At 35.9% G+C, this 22,272-nt stretch overlaps 1 protein-coding gene and 1 long non-coding RNA gene across 2 annotated transcripts in view; both read right to left on the reverse strand.

Annotated features, from left to right (window-relative positions):
- Positions 1-22,272, reverse strand: part of KPNA1 (karyopherin subunit alpha 1) — a 72,320-nt gene that overhangs the window by 19,349 nt on the left and 30,699 nt on the right. The window contains exons 3-9 of the mRNA XM_046657706.1: positions 14,473-14,580; positions 11,747-11,846; positions 9,918-10,012; positions 3,048-3,179; positions 1,964-2,052; positions 1,532-1,631; positions 771-934 (exon numbers count right to left, since the gene is read on the reverse strand). Of these exons, the coding sequence (XP_046513662.1) occupies positions 771-934; positions 1,532-1,631; positions 1,964-2,052; positions 3,048-3,179; positions 9,918-10,012; positions 11,747-11,846; positions 14,473-14,580 (788 nt within the window). The remainder of the gene's footprint in view (positions 1-770; positions 935-1,531; positions 1,632-1,963; positions 2,053-3,047; positions 3,180-9,917; positions 10,013-11,746; positions 11,847-14,472; positions 14,581-22,272) is intronic.
- LOC124237752 (uncharacterized) lies at positions 6,768-9,903 on the reverse strand. Its single transcript, XR_006888112.1, has 3 exons — positions 8,813-9,903; positions 8,477-8,684; positions 6,768-6,890 (listed from the first exon to the last, which is right to left on the reverse strand). It is a non-coding gene; the product is annotated as an uncharacterized LOC124237752 (long non-coding RNA).

Genomic DNA, 22,272 nt, shown 5'->3' on the forward strand with positions numbered 1-22,272 from the left:
TAGTGACTAAAGAGTACAAAAGATTACTTCCCACATTTCGAATACTGTTAATTCTGACTCCTGCAGCATGTTATTGCTTTTAATTCACAATAGCATTATGCTGCTCATCTGCATGCAATCTGTGGCTAGCTATAACCCTGGAGTTTCGTGTTCTGTACAGTATACTTATCTAATCATCCATTCCACGTGTCACATTTGGGGCAATGTCTCATTGTATCTACTTTGTACCTACTTTAAATTTTCTGTGGCTTGTAGTTGCACCATTTCTCCATTAGGTTATCACTCTAATTTTTTTCTTCTAAAGTACTATCTAAAAACTTGATTAACACAGTCTCAAATTATTTATGCCATCAGTAAATCTTCCACTCCATAAATCAAAGATCACATAGAGATAGAGGAAAATAAAATTCAAGTCTGATACCAGTCTAGTCTACCTCTAAAAGAGACAGAAAGACAAGGAATGACTATTTTTAGTGGCAATATGCTTTTTGCTATCCAGTGATTGGTCTCAAGTCATTAAGTATAAGCTAGAATAACATGGATCAGTTTTCCAAATGTTTCCATTCAAGGACTGCTAACAGCAGAAGGGTGAGAGGTTCTTTATAAGCCGCAAAACAAAGAGATTTGACATCAACGTAAAAAAGTAACAAAAGACAGCAACCCAAAGCACAATAAATCAGTATAATGTATTAACTCATATTTGAGTATCAGCAACTAGAAAACTAATATAGAGACAAAACAGCAAACACATTTTCTTAAAGATAACTTACATCAGCAGCTCCACAAGTCTCCTACACACTCCTGCATCAATGACTGCTTGAATTTTATCATTAGGTCCATCAGACAGATATGAGAGAGCCCAGCAGGCATCAGCAAGTACATCAGTGTCACTGACAAACAGCAACCAGGAAAGCACATTCAGACAGGGGGAAACCTGTAAAGACAAGATGATATGATTATGAGACACAATAGAATAAAAGTCAGAAGTGAGGTAGGAAACTCCAGAAAGCAACCAGGCACAGCCTAGGTGACTTTTGGGGGGATTAACACTTCTAGAGATGAAGTAGCAAGTGGCCAAGGGGCATTGCCATCTTTGGGAATGCTATCAGCGGCCTTGCAGTTTACTTTAATGAGGCAGTCATAGCCTGAGGAAAATAATTTGAGAGAGTGAAGTCTAATATATACCAATTCTCAGAGTGAGATTCCTTGTCAAAACACACTTTGTAGATTAAAGAGGTAAAGGAACTTTCACAAGTGCTAAAGCTACAAAATTCTGTATTTTAGATATTTTCTTATGAACAAAAAATGCTAGGTTTTAAGATTAATTCAGAGCTCTTTATAGGCAGTGAAAATTTATCCCAAATTAAAAGAAAACCAAACAACGAAAAGTCCTATTTCTCTGAAAACAGATAAAATTCTAACACATTTTAAATTTTATCAAAAATTATCATCTCTCTTTTCACATTAATTTGGTGGCTACACTCTTTTAATTCTTCCTTTTCTGCCAATTTCCCACAAGCATAATCTTTACCTTTGCAAATTCTGGAGGTGGACTTTTCCCTCTACAGAGATTAGACAAAGCCCATACTGCATTCCGAGTCATGGTCAGGCGGTTCTGCTTTGAAAATAACCTACAAGCATGAGGATACAACGGTAAACCACAGAATAAACATTAATTCTCTGATGGCATAAGAAAAACATTAAACCATTTAATGCTATTGATAAACAGAGGTCTTCAGATAGCTTTTCTCCAGAACAATAAAGTTTATTAATTCAAACACAACTAATTCAGAATTTTGGCACTGGAATAAGGATGCATGAAGAAACGATCTGAACAAGTTACCAAGAAAGTATCTATAATGAAAAATAACACTAGGAAATCCAAAATGATTTCCAAAAATGCACTGCTTTCTAAGGAACTTCCCATATTTTCTTAATAAAAAAAAACAAAACAGAAACTTACTGCAAAAGAGGGGGAAGAATGTTGCAGTCTAAGACATAGTCCCTGCACATGGTACTATCTCCAGCAATGTTGCCAAGAGCCCAGACTGCCTGTGAAAGAATTATTCATTAATGACAGGTTGTATAGTTTAACTCTCTCATAACTCTTTCAAAAAAGATGCCAACATATCACAACTCTTTATAAAATTATACAGTAGTTAATCAACATACTATACACGGACATTAACTACTATTAACACTCCTAAGTTGACTCATCAGAAAGTCAAATGAAATAGTTGTGGGATTAGGGGAAGAGGATCAGTAATATTATGAAGATCAATAATATTATAAAGTGTACTGTAAACAATAATGGCAGTAAGCTTATTAAAGGGAGGAATCAGTTCTTATACATATTCTTTACCTAAGGGGACCCCATCCCTAAGTAATATTCCATACAGCCCTTGGTACAGAGCAGAGATTCAAACGGCTTACTCAGCTGATTAAAAATGTATTTTAAGCTTGCTTACAAAAGAAAACAGTGAACAAAGAATTTAAGAGCCATCAAAATGCAGATAATTCTATTAAACTTTTGCGGGTGATAGATATATTAATTATCTTGACTGTGATGATGTTTTCATGAGTATATGCATATGTCAAAACTCTCAAATTGTACACTTTAAATATATGCAATTTATTATAAGTCAACCATACCTCAAAGTTGTAGAAGATCATACTCACTCGGCAGTAATTTATATTTACACATTTGTGTTTGCAGTAATAAAAAATTCATGTTTTCTAAGTCTTTTACTGCAAAAAAGTGGCAAAGACCTGCTACTTCAATAACACTAGAGATCCATACAAGAAAAAGCAGAGCAACTGCTTATGTGGTCTAAAAAGTACATCTATAGGAGTTAAGGAATTTCAGAGTTGGAAGGGAAAAATGGTTTTATGTTTCTAGGACAAATTATGCCTATATTCATTATGAAATATTCTGTTTTGGTTAAGGATTGTCATGGCCAAGTGGTGAAACTGAGGTCCTAAATCTAGGACCACAGAGAAAAATTGTATTCTTTCATCTGCTTCTCTTTATCTGTTTCATTTTTTACCTGCTCCTGGACATCTTCAAACTCTGAGCTGAGCAACTCTATGAAGATAGGCACAGCTCCCGCCTGAATCACAATCCGGGTCTGAAGAGAATTTCCTGAAGCAATATTTGTCAGTACCCAAGCTGATTCAAACTATAAAGATAAAAATAATTTCATTATCTTATTAGAATTTAAAAGCTTGTTTACTTTTAACTATAAGGTTTTCTGTACATGAAGAAAAGAATCTGAGATCATTATTTGCATATAATCTAATACATTAATTTTAAAAGAAGGATTCCCAGAAGAAATACCTCAGCCTAAAGGAATAGTCAGGGTGCCTAAAATTTCAGATCAAAGTAGAGTTAACATGAGACCAAAGCAATGACAGCGCTTCATATGCTGATATGGAATGATCTCCTAAGAAATGAAGGGAAAAAAAAGCAAAACAGTGTATATTAATATGGTATCAATACCATATTTTCTAAAAGAGTTAAGAAGGACTACATGCATTAATTTACTTATTGCACAGAATATCTCACAAGAAACTATACATATCTGTTACCCACATGGAGAAGTCAGGGAACAAGAATGGAAAGGAAAGACACTTTCATTGTAAAGCTTATGTACATTTTGGCCTTAAACCACGTATATTATCTAATAAAAAATTAAATAATTTCTATAGGATTGGCAAAAGTAAAATGAGGAGTGCATGTTAGTATAAAATGTACAAAATATAAGCAGAGTGAAAAAGGCAAAAGATATTTTAAATGATAAATAGGCTAAAGAGAGTTAACAGGCATACAATTATTAACAGAAACGGCAACTTCTGAGCATAAGAGCTTCCAATAAATGAGAACACTCCAAATCAAGGCACAAAGGTAAGTCTTTCTTTTTCTTTTTTCATGAGGAAGATTCGCCCTGAGCTAACACCCACTGCCAATCCTTTTTCATTTGAGTAAGATTAGCCCTGAGCTAACATCTGTGCAATCTTCCTCTACGTTGCATGTGGGATGCCTCCAGAGCATGGCTGATGAGTGCAGTAGATCCACACGCAACCAGGATCCAAACCCGTGAACCCAGGCACCAAAGCGGACCGCACAGAACTTTAACCACTCAGACACGGGGCTGGCTCCAAGGTAAGACTTTTTTAAAAAGAGCATTCTTAAAGGTTGATAAATTGATCAACAGAAAGTATGAAGGAAATTATGGTCAACAAAAATACAGCATATTACTAATTTTACTATCTCTACAATAACTTGACTCTCTAGCCTAATACAGAGAAATCTAAGCATGAACTCTTACAATTCTATTTAGTTAACAGTTCTTAAACTTTAGTTTTGTTTCCTTCTCCCATTCTGTCTTCTATTTATCGTTTAATGAAGCACATAAGCAGAAAACAAAATTCAGTGGTATGCTCCTTAAATGAGAGACCAATAAAAAGTGATCAAAAGATGGAGCTGTGACTCTTCTAAGCTTTTCAGTCAAGAGAAAGGCAGCTGTCAAAAGGAAAACTAAATCATCATTCATTGGGGGTGGGGGAAATGGAAAAAAATGGGAAGATAATCTGATTAGCACAGTTCAAAGCCATATGAACGACAGCAAATTCATAGCAGAAGACACCTAAAGAAGCCAATGTTCAAAAAAACCTATAAATGTGACATACACAAGTGAGACAAAATGGTTTGGTAGCCTAGCTGGACGGTGATACCAGGCAGCATGGAGGCCCAGACTAGGAACACCACAGTTAAAGGAAACATATTTTCTGACTGGTAACTTTTTGTTGTAAGAGAAGTACAAGAGACTTTTAAACAGTGAATATCACATATCACCTCTGTAATTAAATCACTACTAAAACCAATGCTCAAACCTTTCAGTCAGTCTGAATTGAAACTTTACACTTGTACAGTAATTTATATTTTCAAAGCATTTTTCACATATTCTCAGGTGTTCCTCACAACAACCCAGAAGTCTGGCTTTTTTAGTTTATGAATGAGGAAACTATAAGAAAAAGATTCAAAAATCTGACCAATGAGTTCCATCACAGGACTAGATTATGGCCTCCTAATCTAGCAGGCTAATCCCAGCCAGTTTCCTCTCCGAAACATACCTGGTAACATTGACAAAAATCTTTCAATTGCTTGCAGTTTTGCTAACTACGGCGAGAAATTTCAAATAATGATATGCCAGATTATTTAGTGACTGCTAAAAAGAAAACACACTTCAGCTAAAATGTAGTTTCTTTTGCTTACTAGAAAAACTAATTAGTAAAACAAAGGCATATGATATGAGTACAAAAGCAAACTTTCCTACCAGAAGGCAGGCTCAAAATTCAACAGAGTAACCAGATACAGTAGAGACCAAGTCAAAGAAATGAAAACTATGAGGAAAAGTAATGTGTAAAGGATGAGTACGATCAGCATACACACTAATCCATATCAAGGAGAAAACAGATTGCAGTGAAATTTTGATGCAAAAGACACGGTAATAATAACCTCAGTATAGGTTATATTAAAGACTTATCTTTAATGAGACAGAAGAAGAAATTATAATATTAATTGCTGCCAGAGTTCGAAGTGCTATCTGTCTGATAAGGTTTAGCACTAAACATCTCACAAGAAATGCAAGGGAATTCCAGATGCTACCGAAGTAAATAAAATAGAAAGATGGAGAATAAGTGAACAATAGCCTGAACATGGATGGAAGAAAATTGGAAATCAGAACATCTCAGCAAAAGAAGAATGTACCAGACTTAGTTTATTTACTAAGAAGTACACAGTGAGGATAACCCCTGAAAGCAAAGAAGATTCAAGGTCTCTCTTGGTTAAGAATAGAAATCAGAAAGTAGTTTTGCCATTACTGGGGACAGAAACAGATGAATAACTATAACCAGGAGGCCACTGAAAACTCAATCATATTCATGCATTAATAAGGCATTAAAACACATACACACACACTCTCGTGTGGTGATTACTTTGATGTTTACCTTGTAAAAAACTTACCACACTATATCTATGCAATGTTCTATAATACCATGTGTGTATGTGTGTGATATGTATGTATGTATGAGAGAGGAGGAGGAAGGAGAGAGGGAGAGGAAATTCCTCCCATGAGTATAGGCCTCTGTTAAAGTGTTGGGAGAAACAACTTTCAAATGTGTTTAATATGTAAGTATATTTTTTAAAAGCTGGTTGTACTTTGAACTACGAAACTTCTCTTTCACTGGGTCTTTTTTTTTTAATGTTTGGGCCTTGGGTCCCAGATTAGAATTTAACACAAAAGAGAGTTGTGAAACAGGAAAGGCCAGAATTGATAGCAAAAACAACTGCATAAAGTTATGACAGAGATGGCCAGAAAAAGTAATTTAAGTAAGTAACCATGCGACTCAATAAAAAAATCAGTAAGTTGAAAAAATCTAAGAAATAGTATTACCTAAAGTAATAAATAGTAGCCAATGTAACTATAATCTCTGCTTCCTCTTTGTTGTTTTAAACTACTATATTCTTAGTGTTCCAAGATGGCATCATGCAAGGATACAAGCTGTCAAGCAGCTGTGAATGCTTATAAACTGTAATGCCACTAATATTTTTCACTGTCCAGGACTTGCTAAATAAGCCTACAACTGAAATCTGAAGGGCACACTGAAGTTTTCCGATTTCTCTCTTCCCTTTCTCAGTCTCTACCTTCTGGTGCTCAGTTCCTAAAATAAGGAAAATGAGAATTCAAAGCTGAAGTACTTCTGACCTCCTATCAAGTTTCCCACTCCAGGTTGAGGTACGCCTGGTTCCCTTTCTCCATTTGGATCAGGACTCTGATGCTGGCCACTTTGCCGGGTCCACTCTGGTTCCTAGCAAATGCCAGGCTCACCTGGAGAGCAAGTGAAAAGAGAGGCTCACATCAGAAAAATAAACCCAGATATCAAACTCTGCAGAGAATGGTGCCTGAGTCATCTAAGCAACCTTTCAAGAAAGGGAGAGGGATCAACGAGGATGGGAAAAGACGGAGGAGGAGGAAGCCTTACTGCAGTTTATCGACACATTAAGCTCTAGAGGGGCCAAGAAAGGAGGAATGGGGAAACTAAACAAATTTAATTCAAATTTACAACTTTAAGAGAAGGATCTGTCTAATGATTGGAACTAAAAGGCAATTTACTTATTTCTAGCTATTTTTATAAGCTTCTATAAGAAGTTTTGGGAATGCAACATCTCAGTACTACATAAGACAGTAAAGGATGCTGGGCCTGGACTCAAAAAACCAAATAAAGTGGGGACAGGAACTATACCATAAGGCAGACCAAGCTAACGTCAAGACATCAAGTATGTCTGAGGCCTACATGTCACTGAGCTTGAGAATGCTCTTAGCTAAATTGCATTGTTCACTTCTAAAATCCTAGATTCCACCCATGTTCCTCTCATTTGAGGGGAAGCGAGTATGTGGGTAGCACTCACCAAAGTAGGCATTTTTATGTCCCTGGTTTGAGATACCTCACTGATCTGGGGATAAGGAAAGCCAAAAAAGAAGTGAAGAGACCGTTCCCTAGGATTCACAGTTCTTTACAGAATGAAGGGATTAAGATTGTCCACAGGATTTATTAGTGAGTTTAACTATTATGACCATATATTACTCTCTTTCTGGAAGAGAAATGGCAAAAGCCCCATTCCAAAGATACACTTCAAATTTCTAGTAAGCAGGTAGGAGTATCAGGGACAACTTGCATCCTAGTGCTCTCCAAGAAGACAAAGGAAGGAGTACCCTCCAAGCTTCCCAGAGCATGTCTAATCATTTGAGCATGAAGCCTCGTGGCTCTAAGGTCTCCCTCAATATACTTGCTTCTCCTGCTTCTGGGCTGGTCAAGGTTACCTGTTAATCACTAGAGAAAAAAAACACTACATTGTGCTTAAATGTACATAGAAGAAAAGCTGGGGAAGATGCCCTTTAGATAATAAACAGATTGGTTATTTTTCAGTCTTTGGACAGCTAAGGTGAAAAGCATGAGGTGCTCACTTCCAGAGGAATCACTTCTCAATCATTCAGCCTAATTATTAGTTTGCATGAGGGTGGAATCTGAGAATTTACATAGAAAGAAATTAGAGATTTCTGAAGGCTTTCATCTTCATGTGTGTTAAGATACAGGTTCTAAGATTACAGAATCAAAAATGATGTAGAATTTACATGTGTGAGCCAGGAGAGGACACTGTCTGAGAGAATATACTGTTCTCTTTAGGGAGTACTAAAGAATGCAGAGATGCGGAAAGACTATTTCTCTGATTTTTTTCATTTTAGGCCTAGGAGGTTATATCATCTTTCTTTAATGCATTAAGTAAGACTGGACCTCTGCAACTACCTATTAAAAACTGCTAGATCTATGAGTAAATTCAGTGTCTCTGAACTACTCTCATGTCAGAGACAGGAGAGAAACATTTTTACATGAACAAAACAATAATTTTCCCTACCTCCCTTGTCCTATAAAGCTTTTCAAATGATAAACTGCAGTAAGGCTCTTCATTTGGTCCCTCTGGTTCTCTTGGCAGGTTGCTTTGGGGCTCAGGCTCTGTTCTCTGCAGTGTTGGTTGTCTGGATTTCCTTTTTTCGGAAAAAAGGCTCTCTTTCCTTGTTCTCTAGGTGTACCTGATTATTTTTCAGGTGTCTGGTGATCCTGGCCTTAGATGGGGACCAGAATTACAATCCAGGAGGCAGCTAGCAAAACAGAATCTTAATTCAAATGAACTTGGGAATTAGTAAATGTCAAACTGGAGAAGAGAAACTGATGGGACATTGAAGTACTCTACCTTTTCTGGATTTCTTGTTTTTCCTCTGGAAGGAACTCATCACCGCAACAAAGAGAGTAAAAGGAGGAGAAAGATGGGGTGGGAGGAAAGGAGAGAAAATATCAAGACAAAGCATCAAGTCTTATGAATTATTTACAATGCTCTGGACAGTAAGGAACCTGGGGACAGGGGCTGTCATTTACCAACACACCCCAATCCCTACAGCCTTACACCAAAGCAAAAGCAAATGAGGGGGTGAGAATGATCTTTATGATTCCCTTGCTATTTGCAAATACTGACTTGGAATGATCACCCCATTTTGTGATCTACTTGGCACCTAACCCATTTTTATGGTTGCAGAGTCTCTCTAAAGGGCCTGAGCCCTTTAGATTAGATCCTACAAGTGAGAATTTAGGTATCACAGGTATCTGTAACAGAATAATATAGAAATTGATTCAGTTGATTACTCCAAGGAAGTCTAGTTACTGAAAAATTACCAGTTTACTAAAAATCCAACTTTATTCAGGAAAACAACAGTATTTTAAAATTCTGAAAATTATCCAATCCAGAATTTCTTATTGGAAATTTTAGAATTTCTTCTTGGAACCCCTATATAATACAGTATTGATAGACAATATTAACATAGCAGAAAGCATACAGATTCCTGACAAAGCTCTCACCTTGTCAGCTCTTCTGGAGACAGGGGAGGATTAATAGGAGCAGGTTTGGGGATTCCTGAGTCTCTGATCTAGCCCATGTTACACAGCCCTGAGAAAGCCAACAAGTATAATCTAAAAAATCCTTCAAAACCAAATTTTGCGTAGCCCACGCTTGGGTCCTATCTATAACGGCTCCTCTACGGCAAACAATTCCCTATTAGATAAGTATTAACCACAATCATCATAAAATAATCTTTTACGTAACTAAAAATGACAAAAATTCTAAAAAGTAAAACCAAGGGCTTGGATGTTAACAAAGCTATCAAAGCAGCTTGCAATGTGGTTCTCAGGAACACCATTATAAAATTAACCCTTCACACAGATTAAAATAAGTAACAAATCTATGTACAACATGTAAGTTTCAAAGGGAATTAAGATACGAGGCAAGAAATGAAAACAGTTCATACCTGGAGTGTACAATTCTCTTTTCGTTTGAGGAACTCCACAAACCTGGCCACTACTCCTGGTGTGCTGATGACTTCATCAATAGGAGGATTAGGTTCTGTCTCCCCATAAAATAAAAGAAGAAAAACAATCCTTTGATTTCAATGCAAGCACTTTACAGCTCAAAAGTACTTCATACTATCCCTCCCTCCATTTTAGCATCTCTTTCACGTTGGAAATCTTAAAAAGAAAGAAAATGTAAAATTGAGTTCAGTCTCACTCAGACTAGGGTAGTTTGAAAAGTTTCCCAGTAAGGTAAGTTTTAACATGGAAATAATGGACAAAATTCTTAAAAATTAAGATTACTGCCTCTACTATTTTACAAAATTTAGGAAGTAGGGGAAAAAACATCCAAAGACAAGCATTGTTATTATTTTTGTATACTTCCTTCTAGCCCATTTTCTCTGTAGGCATTTTGAGTCTGTCTGTTTTGTTTAACATAAACTGCCTTAAGAAACTGGATTAGGAGATTCTGAGTGTGCTTGTAAGATTTAATTTTACAGCTGTAGTGATAAGCAGAAGCCAGTAAGAATTCACTAACGATGACTTACCAAATTAATCTCATTATCTTTTATGACAAGAGTATCTTATAAATGAAGTCATTCAATGGAAACTTGTTGGGTGAATAGATAAGAAACATCCTAAACAATCAGCATGGCAATTTCAGCAAGAGATCTGACAAAGTTTTTGATGACAATCATGAAACAACGGAAGAAAAATGGCAGTCGGATTACAGTACTACTAGGAATTCTTAGCCAAGTCAATGGCCTTACTGAAAGAGCTGACTAACGGTCCAATGTTAATTTGGAGAGCTCTAGTGACATTACTTTCTCTGATTCAACATTTTAATCAACCATTCAGACAAAACACAGCAAATTAATATGATGATTACAATAAAGATGAAGTATGGTACATTATGGAAACAACATACGGAAAGAACAATAAGCCAAAGTTAGCAATAAAACAACAGGGATAAAGCAAAATTCATCAACTGAACTACTACTATAGGGTTTTAAGTATTTACTATTGACGTTTTAATATGGTTCAGGGTTCCAAAGTTTTTTTTTTTTGGAGGAAGATTAGTCCTGAGCTAACATCTGCTGCCAATCCTCCTCTTTTTGCTGAGGAAGACTGGCCCCGAGCTAACATCCGTGCCCATCTTCCTCTACTTTATGTGTGGGACGCCTACCCACAGCATGGCTTGCCAAGCGGTGCCATGTCTGCACCCGGGATCCAAGCCAGCGAACCCCAGGCTGCTGAAGCGGAACGTGCGCACTTAACTGCTGTGCCACCGGGCCGGCCCCCAGAGTTCTTTTTACTTGCCCAGGATGACAAGAAGCACCATTCTACCCTAGTTATACAAAAAAGTAAGGTGACACTGCTCACCAAGAAACTCATACTTAAATTTCAGTCATAAACTGCTAACATTAAAATCAATAATCATTGCTCTTTCAAGTGATATTTTAAAAGTTTTTCTTAAAAAAGAGTGGAGCTTCTTAATTTGAATTAACATGAAATACTGACTACTGTTCTTATCACTTTAAGGTCTTTTATAAGACATCTCAGAAACGAAAATTATGCTGCTCTCTGGTCCTGGTAAGACTGCATAAATAAGGAAATTCAAAAGTTAGCCATGGCTCATAATTATATATATGTCTCTATGTGTCCTTTTATTCTATTTATAGATATACTCCAAAGCAAGTTATATGTGGTGTGGGAAAAACAAAAGATTATGGGAAAGTAACATTTTGAAAATAAATGAAAAGATATACCTAACATATTCAGAACTCACCTTTTGAAAGCAGTTTTCTGAATTTCTGTGTTGCTGAAAGCTGTTGCTCTGGGATATTGGAAAATATCATTTCAATCATGTCAGAAGTAATAACACCACCCTGGGATCATAAATAAAAAGCAAAAATAATAAAATTTTAACTTTTATTCAAAGGAAAACAAAAACAGTATAAATTGTGGCCAAGTCATTAAGTTAATCATATTAATCTAGAAGAGTTACACAAAGGTAGGACAATCTTTACATGTAGAAATGTATGAGACGATTAATAACGTGATGAAGCCAACTTCTTTGCCTATCATTAAAAAGCTCACAACAGTGAGAAAGCAATCTTAGCAGTAAATACTAAGACAAGGTGTTTATTATTCTTCCTCTCCTTGCTCACCACATGGCTCACTGTTCCTTGTCATTCAGATTAAATTTTAAATTCTAAGAGAAGGATTTCATGACTTCAAAATCTTAAGCAGCCACTCTATCTCTATCATATCACTCTATTTAAATCCTGTGCCCAGTCCTTTTCACTATCAGATATTTTTCTTGGTTATTTCCTTACTGCCCACGTTCCCCCAGTATACTGTAAGCTACTTGAAAGTCAAAGACTGTCTATCTCACCACTCTATCACTGATGGCTGGCATACAGTTCATGCTCAACAAATACCTACTGAATGAGTACAGAATAGTCTTGTACAAATCACAGATTCTAGCCGTCACCAAATTCAACAGCTGACTCAAATTTATTTAAAATTCCTATTTTCTTGCCTTATTAAAACTTTTAAGTTTCCCACTATTTTCTGGCTTTATTAGAACTTTTCTATTTCCTACTACAACCCATCTACAGTATTAGTTGTTAACTTTCTTCTCAGGATCATTTGTCATAATGAAAAAAAGTTCTTATTTCATGAAGGGTTACAGTCAACAAGATGAACTGAGAAGAAAGCTGCACTGAGTTGTAAACACTAGATGGTTAGTAAGTAATATGCAACATTTAAGAACATTCATGGGGAGAATGAAGCATTCTGCTATTAAGAGTCAGAAAAGTAACCTCTTTGAAACTTACAAGACTGATTCCTGAATAAACAAAGGTACCTATATGATTCTGTTATGAATATGTTTGCAAATATTTATATACTTCTGTTTTCTTCCCTCTTTTATCTCCTTATGACATAACATTAAGATGTACTGACTTTACAGTCATAGTACTGAAGTATTGTTAACCTTACATCATAGTATTTAATTTACAAGATATCAAGGAGAGGAACCAACATTACCCAAGGACTTTGCATCCTCTTCTGGGGAAAAGGTTAGTGCATTTTCAGTTGCATGCAGGACAGTTATACCATGTTACATGGATGTATGACTTTACTGTCTTTATTTGAAACTCAGTATGGTTTAACGGTTGTGTATGGATGCCAACTTGACAAGGAGTGAACTAGGATGATAAATTTTATGTCAACTTGCTTAGGTGTACAGTACCCAGTTGTTTAGACAAACATCAGTCTAGATGTCACTATGAAAGTACTTTTTTTATATCTGATTAAGATTTAAATCAGGACACTTGAGTAAAGAAGACTACCCTCCAAAATGTGAGTGGGCCTCATTTAATCAGTTGAGCAAAGACTGAGATTTCCTGAAGAAGAAATTCAGCCTCAAAACTGCAACATTAATTCTTACCTGAATTTCCAGGCTCCTGGCTTGCTCTATGGACTTTGGACCTACCAGCTCAACAACTGCATGAGCCAATTCCTTCAAATCAATCAATCAATATCTCTCTCTCTCTTGTTGGTTCTGTTTCCTCTGTAGAACCCTGACTAATACAGTCCACAAAATGCTTCATATTCATTTAACATCCACTTGAAAAAAAAATGGACAGCTCAACTTTGTGAAGGGCCTAGAAGAAATCACCCCAAATGGTAATATTGGCTACAATGTCTACATAGATTCCAAAGGAATTTAAACAGCTCTCCTAATTCCAAAAGAAAACTAGTCCATAAAAACTGGAGATCTATGAAGTGAAAAAAGAAACATCTATAAAATCCTGTGCACAATATGCCACTATTTGCCCAAAAAAAGTGTGGGGCGTGAAGGGTTGGGGGAGAGGGGAATTTTTCTCAAAAAGAGTAAATAAGAATCTAGTAACAGTGGTTGCCACTGGAAAGAAACTGGGTGAGTGAGATAGAAGAAAGACATATTTCTTTTTTTTGAAAACCATGTATATATATATGATCTAGTAACACATTACATAATTGATTACAATAAACTGGAAATCTAGACAGGTGTGATCCATATAAAGCGTATTAAATAAGTAATTTTTACCTGTTTATCCAACCTCAAGAAAGGTACAATATAGGTTATAATAGAAAGATTTTAAATCATATAAACATGTCCAATTTTATAACTGAAATGAATAACAAATTAGGATTTCCTTTAATGTACCCTTTGTTACTCAACTTTTAAAGAATCCATTTATTTTATAATTATCCTTGTCTAAGTTTTAATCGCTGAATTAATCTTCAAAATTTAGTTAATTCTGTTTAACTGCATGTTATTAAAAATATAATAAACATGTAATGAACCATTAGATTAAGTATATGGCTTCTTTTGAAAAATGAAATGCCAAGTACTTTTTGTAACCATCTAACCTCTATTTTAAACCCAAAAAAAAACAGATCTAAACCTCAGATCTTCAGCAGAAAAACACTAAAAAGAGTTTCTTCCATTATCTTACTCACTGGTGCCATCTCCATGTTATTAATCTGAGCCTCATGGAAACCTCCATCTGACATAACTTCTTCTTCTGTTTCTTCTTCTGCTGTAGCAACATTTCTTCGTTTGAATAACTGAAAAATAAAAGACTATTACTAAAGTAATGCTAACACAAGGGAGTTCAATATCCAAACACTAAGCACTCCACTTAAAAGGCAATAAGAATGGAGCTTTCTAAAAATCATTTTAAAAATTCTAAACTTTTTCAATTTTACGCTGACTTCGATCTTTCCTGACGAGGACCTATTTCAGAATTCTTCAGTCTTATAATCTGATGCAGTTAACTATCAAAACATGCTATTACCAACACTTGATACAAGGTAAAACTTACTAAGAGAGGCCTGACACTGCACAATATATCAAAAAGGTAAGGTTGGAAAAACGAGCTGGGGCATGTTTGGCCATTTCCCTTTTCCCTCTATGCCAAGTAAGTGATAGGACAGTATTACCAATACATCAGGGGGAATGAATATAAAAATGACTTCACGATGACTTAATACTCCCTCCTAACCATCAAGGGTAGTGAATTCAAGCTTCTTGACCTTCCCAACCTGTCCAGCAACCAGTGACGACAAATGACTACTGTTTGAACACTACCTTTAAAGCATCCATTAATTTGTGCATGCAAAGGAGAATAGTTCTCTCCAAAGGCAGCAACTAAGGTGGCTTGCATTATATCCTTAAGAGTCCTGGGCAGTACGCTTATTCATCAAGCCATGATAGAGTAAAAGTTACTTATCCTCTCAGCCTGTGCAACTAAAAAACCAGACAAAATCCATGAAATAACGGGTTTCAGCCATCAGACAAGCAGTTGCACGGACAGTGACCCTTCAGAAAAGAAAAGAAACAAGATTAGCCCTATGATTGATTCAGATTATTGTCTGGACAGAGTTTCCAGGCTGCAGTACAAGGAAGATGAACCCAAACAGGGCCTTCAGGCTCCCTCAGCTAAGGAGACAGAATTCAGAACTGAGGAGGCCAAGACACGTAGAATCCAGAAGGAAGAGTACTGAAGAGGAGAGATCAACACATAAAGAACGCCACAAATCTGCAGAAGATTCCCCTTGAGTCTTTAGCTAGTACTGATCATGACTGCCGTGTGAGGAAAAGATCCAAAGCTGGGAAAGGAACCACCTTCAAAGAGCATGCAGAACAATTCTGGAGGTCACACAGGTCAAGGGATAGTTCATGTTTCAACCAGTGGGAACAGAAAAGACTTCCTAATCTATGTGACACTGAGTAGAATACTCATGGGTATTGACTCAATAATGAGGCTAAATTAGCCCTAGATTAGAAGCTGTTCTGGTCCAGCCCTATGAAACATAAAAGCAAACTGGTTCCACTTAACTACATCCATTGACAAAGTCAGGATTATACATATTAAAAGAATATGAAATTATATTTATTAAAAGAATATGAAAAACTCCAACACCAAATGAGGTAAAATTCACAATGCCTGGCATTCAATCGATAACTACCAAGCATACAAAAGAAGTAGGAAAAGACTATCCATGAGGAAGAAAAAAACTATCATATTAATCAAAACCACCTGAAAATGACAAAGATGGCAAACTGGACAAGGACATTAAAATAGCTGTTATAAATATATTCCACATATTCGAAAAGCAGAAGAAAGTATAACCATGAGAAGGACAGATAGGAAGATATGACCAAAAAAAGCAAATCAAAGACCTAGAAATGAAACATACAATTTTTCAAATGAAAAGTACACTGGATGGAATTAACAGCAGATTAGATATTGTAGATTAGTGAATTTAAGGACATACACAGCAACAGAAACACTCCAAAATAAGACAGAGAAAAAAGGCTGAAAAAATATGTACGAAACATAAGTCAGCTATGGGACATCAAGTGGCCTAATATACACACATTGAAGCCCCAAGGTTGGGGTGGGGGAACATATCTGGAAAATTAATGGCCGAAAATTTTCCAAACTTGTGAAAAATACAAACCCACAAATCCAAAATTTCAAAGAATCTCAAGAAGAGATATGAAGAAAACATGAAAGCACATCATAATCAAACTGCTTAAAATCAAGAATGAAAAGATAATCTTAAAGCAGCCTGAGGAAAAAAGACTTTTTCAATGCAGGAAAACAAAAGATAAGAACGACGGCAGACTTGCTGCTGAAAACAATGAAAGACAGAAGAATATGGATCAAACATATTTAAAGTATCAAAAGAAAAAGACTGGGGGCAGGCCCCATGGCAGAGTGGTTAAGTTCCCATGCTCTGCTTCAGCGGCTCAGGGTTTTGCCAGTTCGGATCCTGGGCACGGACACGGCACCGCTCATCAGGCCATGTTGAGGTGGCATCCCACATGCCACAACTAGAAGGACCCACAACTAAAATATACAACTATGTACAGGGGGGATTTGGGGAGAAAAAGCAATTAAAAAAAAAGAAGATTGGCAACAGTTGTTAGCTCAGGTGCCAATCTTAAAAAAAAGAAAAAGACTGCTAACAACAAAGGTGAAACAGACTTTTTTCAAACATATGCAAGCTGAAAGAATTCATTACCAGCAGATCAGCTCTGTAAGAAAATGTTAAATGACATTATTCAGACATAAGGAAAATGACACCAGATGAAATATAAGAGCTACAGAAAAGAATGACGAGCACCAGAAATGGTAAAAATGTGGTGGAATCAGGGCCGGCTCCATGCCTGCTGTGGCGGTCCAGGGTTCGGATCCTGGGCGCGGACATGGCACCGCTTGTCAGGCCACATTGAGGCCCCGTCCCACATCCCACAACTGGAGGGACCTGCGACTAAGATATACAACTATATACAGGGGGGATTTGGGGAGATAAAGCGGGGGGGGGGGGGGGGGGGGAAGGAAAAAAAAAGATTGGCAACAGTTGTTAGCCCAGGTGCCAATCTTAAAAAAAAAAAAAAAACGTGGTGGAATCTTTCTAAAACTTTCTCATTAAAAAAAGAATGTCTTTAAAAGACAGTTGACCACTTAACACCCATAGCATGGCTATAATCAAAAAGACAGATAATAAAAAGTGTTGGCATGGATGTGGAGAAATTGAAACCCTCATACATTGCTGGTGGGAATATAAAATGGTGAAGCCTTCTTAGAAAACAGCTTGGCAGTTTCTCAAAATATTAAACAGAGTTACTATATAATCCAGCAAATTCCACTCCTAATATATTTTTAGGGGGTATATACTCAAGAGAAATGAAAACATATGTCCATACAAAATTTGTACATGAATCTTCATAGCAGCTTTATTCACAGTAGTCAAAAAGTGAAACAATCCAAATGTCCATCAACTGAATGAATAAACAAAAAGTGGTATACCCACACAACGGAATACTACTTAATAAAAGGGTTCAATGAAGCACAGGCATACCTTGCTTTATTGCACTTCACAGATATTGCATTTTTTTCTTCTACAGATACTGCTCCACCAGCAAAAGCATTGTCTTGCTGAAGGCTTAGATGATAATTTGCATTAATTAGCATTAAAGTATTTTCTAATTAATTTATATACATTATCTTTTTAGACATAATACTGCACACTTAATAGACTACAATACAGTGTAAACATAACTTTTATATGCACTGGGAAACCAGAAAATTTGTGTGATTCACTTTATTGCAGTGGTCTAGAACTAAATCCACAATATCTCCAAAGTATGCCTATACCATGTTACAACATGGATGAACTATGACAACATTCTGCTGTGCAGAAGCCAATCACAAAAGACCATATATTGTACGATTCTAATTATATGAAATGTCCAGGAATAGGCAAATCTAGAGAGACAGAAAGTAGCTTAGGGATGGCAGGTGGGGAGAGACAAGAAATGGAGTGTGACAGCTAATGGGCAGTGATGAAAACAATCATAAATTGATTGTGGTGAAGGTTGTACAACTCTGAGAATATACTAAAATCCTTTGAACTGTAAACTTTGCATAGGTGACTGTATGGTATGTCAACTATATCTCAATAAAGTTGTTAAAAAAAGATAACTGACAATTTAAAACAAAAGTAGTAAGAATAGATTGGGGGTTTAATAATGCACATGCAGAAGTAAAAACCATGAATCATGAAGTGGTATAATATCAGTTGAAGGTAGACTATAAGTTAAAGATATAAACCCTAAAGGAAACACTAAACATATATATACACCTCTAATAAAATATATGCTGCCTGTGTAAAACACAATTTAAACATAAAAACACAAATATGTTAAAAGGAAAAAGGAAAAAGATTGCTAATTAACAATGCAAGTTAACAGAAAGCTGGAACAGTGATACTAATGTCAGACAAAGTTGATTTCAGAGAAATAATATTATGAGAAATGAAGGTAATTTCATAATGATAAAGAGATCAATTAGCCAAGAAGACATGAATTCTAAACAGTTATGCACCTATTTAACTGGGAACAGAAGGGAACTTCCTTGAACTCATAAAGGAAATATATGAAAAATCTACAATCAACATCATAATTAATAAAAGATTGATTACTTTTTGCCTAAAATTAGGAGTAAGATAGCTATGTGCAATTTCACCATTTCTATTCAACATTGCATGGTAAGGTGCTAGTCAGTGCAATCAGGCAAGTAAAAGAAAGAAAAGGCATCCAGATTGGAAAGGAAAAAGTAAAAATGTCTTTACCTATAGTCAACATGATTATCTATGTAGAAAGCCCAATGGAATCTACAAAAAAGCTACTAGAAGTAATAAATGAGTTTAGCAAGCTTTAAGATGAGCTACAAAATAAAATTTTATACAAAAACAAACTATGTCTAAATACTAACAATGAACAATTGAAAACTGAAATTTAAAAGATACCATTTACAACAGCATCAAAACCTATGAAATACTTAGGGGGAAATCTGACCAAAAAAAATGTGCAAGACCTATACACCAAAAACTACAAATCACTGAGAGAAATTAAAGACCTAAATAAATGGAGAGAATACAACCATGCTTATGAGTCACAAGACTCATTATTGTTAAGATATCAATTCTCCCCAAGCTGATCTACCAATCTAATACAATCAATTTCCCAGCAGGCTTTCATGTACAAATTGACAAGCTGATTCTAAAGTTCATATAAAAATGAAAAGGACCTATAAGAGCCAAAACAATTTTGTAAAGGAAGAACAACGTTAGAGGGCTAACACTACCTAATTTCAAGACTCATTATAAAACTGTAGTAGTCAAAGACAGTGTGGTATATAAGATGGACAAACAGACCAATGGAATAGAGTAGAGCTCAGAAGCCAACTCACACAGATATGGTGAAGTGATTGTAAAAGGTTCCAAAGCAATTCAATGAGGGAAACCAACCTTTTCACTAAATGGCATCTGAACAACTGGATAGCCATACGCAAAAAAAGCCCTCTTTTCCCCCTTACTTCACACTATATACAAAAATTAAATGCAAATGATCACAGACCTAAATTTAAGCCAGAACAATAAAACTTCCTAGAGAAAATCTTAAGTGATCTTGGATTTGGCAAAGATCTTAAATTTGACACACAAAAACACAAGCCACAAAAAAAAAAAAAGAAAAAAATTGACACATGGAACTCCAAAATAAAAAACTTTTGCTCTTCAAAAATCACTCCTGAAAATGAAAAGGCTAGCCACTGACTGGGAGAAAATATTTACATAACATATGTATCCAGCAGACAAACAACTCAATCAAAAAACAAGGAACACATAGCAGACTTCACTAAAGTAGATATACAGATGGCAAATAAGCATATGAAAAGATGCTCTGAACTTTAGTCAAGAGGGAAATGCAAATTAAAACCACAGTAGCATCCTACTACATCTTAGAATAGGTAAAATGAAAAAGACCGACCATACCGAATGTTGATAAGGATGCGGAGCAACTAAAACTCTCATATAGTGCTGATGGGAGGATAAAATAGTACAACTCACTTTGGCAAACAGTTGACAGCTTCTTAAGTATATAGCTTCTTTACCTACTATAGCATCTTTTACCTACTGTAGCTTCTTTACCTACTATACAACCCTATAGATATATCCCAGAGAAAAGGAAATACATGTCCATACAAAGATCTGTCCATGAATGTTCATAGCAGCTATATTTGCAATCATCAAAAACTAGAAACAATCCAAACTGCCATCAACAGGTGAATGGACAAACCAATTGTGGTTTATCCATACAACAGAATACTACTCAACAACAAAAGAGAATGAACTACTGATACATACAACATAAATGAATCTCAAAATGATTTAAGTTGATTAAAAGAAGTCAGACAAAAAAGAATACACATTGTATGATTCCATCTATGCAAACTAACTAGTGGTCACAGAAAACATCAGAAGTTGCTTGGAGGCAGGGGGATAGGAATGGGGAAAAGGTATTAACCAAGGTGTACGAGGAAAGTTTTGGGAAAGATAAATATGTTCATTATCTTAATTACGGTAATGGTTTCATAGATATACACATATGTCAAAACATCAAATTTTACACTTAATTGTACGTACACTAGACAGTCATAAAGTTTTTTAAAAAAGACTCAGAAAAGAGTAACAGCTGAAATAAACTGAAATACATCTACTATGTTAATCATTATGAGTTCCTAATAATATTAAAACATACAAGTGAGCCAACCCTGATGGCCTAATGTTTAAACTTCGGTGCACTCTGCTTTGGCGGCCCAGGTTCAGTTTCCGGGCACAGAACCACACCACTCGTCTGTCAGTAGCCATGCTCTGGTGGCGGCTCAGTTCTCTAGTTCTAGAAGAACTAGAAGGCCTTATAACTAGAATATATAACTGTGTGCTGGGGGTTTGGGGAGGAAAATGGGGGGCAAAAAAAAAAAAGAAGAATGGCAACAGATGTTAGCTCAGGCAGAATCCTTCCCAGCAAAAAAAAAATAAAACATACACTTTACTGTTCCCTTTTGAGGATGTTAAGGAACAAACTCATATTTTGAAAATAAATAAAGGGAGAGAATCAAGTATTTCTCTTTCCTATATGATTAGTAGTTTAGGAAAACCAAAAGTTTGTTGAAGAAAAGCTCTTCTTTAGAGCTAATAAAAAGCAGAAGGAATGATAGAATGATCACTGCAACTCCTAGTAAAGTAATGGATCTAGGCAACGACCATCAGAGGCTGCTAAACCTTGAGGTGAAAAACTGATGGATGCTGACTAGATGCTTGATATTAAGCAACTGTTAACTTTTTTCAAGTACAACACTACTACTCTGGTTTAAGCTTTATGTTTTAGAGATACACACTGAAGGATTTATAAATAATTTGACGTCTGGGATTTGCTTCAAAGTAATCCAGGGCATTATTTTACTTTTGTCTAAAGGACATCCTTAACATTCCTTTAGAGCACGTCTGGTGGCAATGAACGCTTTCAGTTTTTGTATCCCTGAACACATCTTTATTTCACCATTGCTTCTGAAAAATATTTTTGCCAGGTACAGATTCCAAAGTTGACAGTTTCTTTCTTTGAGTACTTTAAAGATGTTTTCCACTGTCCTCTGGTTTGTATTATACACTGCCAACGAGAAACTTGACATCACCTTTCTCTTTGCTCCTCTGCAAGTAACATGTCTGTTTTCTCTGTGTGTTTCTAAGACTTTCTCTTTACAGTAGGTTTTAGGTAGTTTGGTTGTAACGTGCCACAGTGTACTTTTCTTCATGTTTTTTATGGCTGGGATTCACTGAGTGTCTTGGACAAGCAGGTTTATAGTTTTTGATACTTAAGAAAAGTTTTTAGCCAATATTTCTTTA

Source organism: Equus quagga, chromosome 4 (assembly GCF_021613505.1).
Source record: "Equus quagga isolate Etosha38 chromosome 4, UCLA_HA_Equagga_1.0, whole genome shotgun sequence".
Lineage (NCBI taxonomy): Eukaryota > Metazoa > Chordata > Mammalia > Perissodactyla > Equidae > Equus > Equus quagga.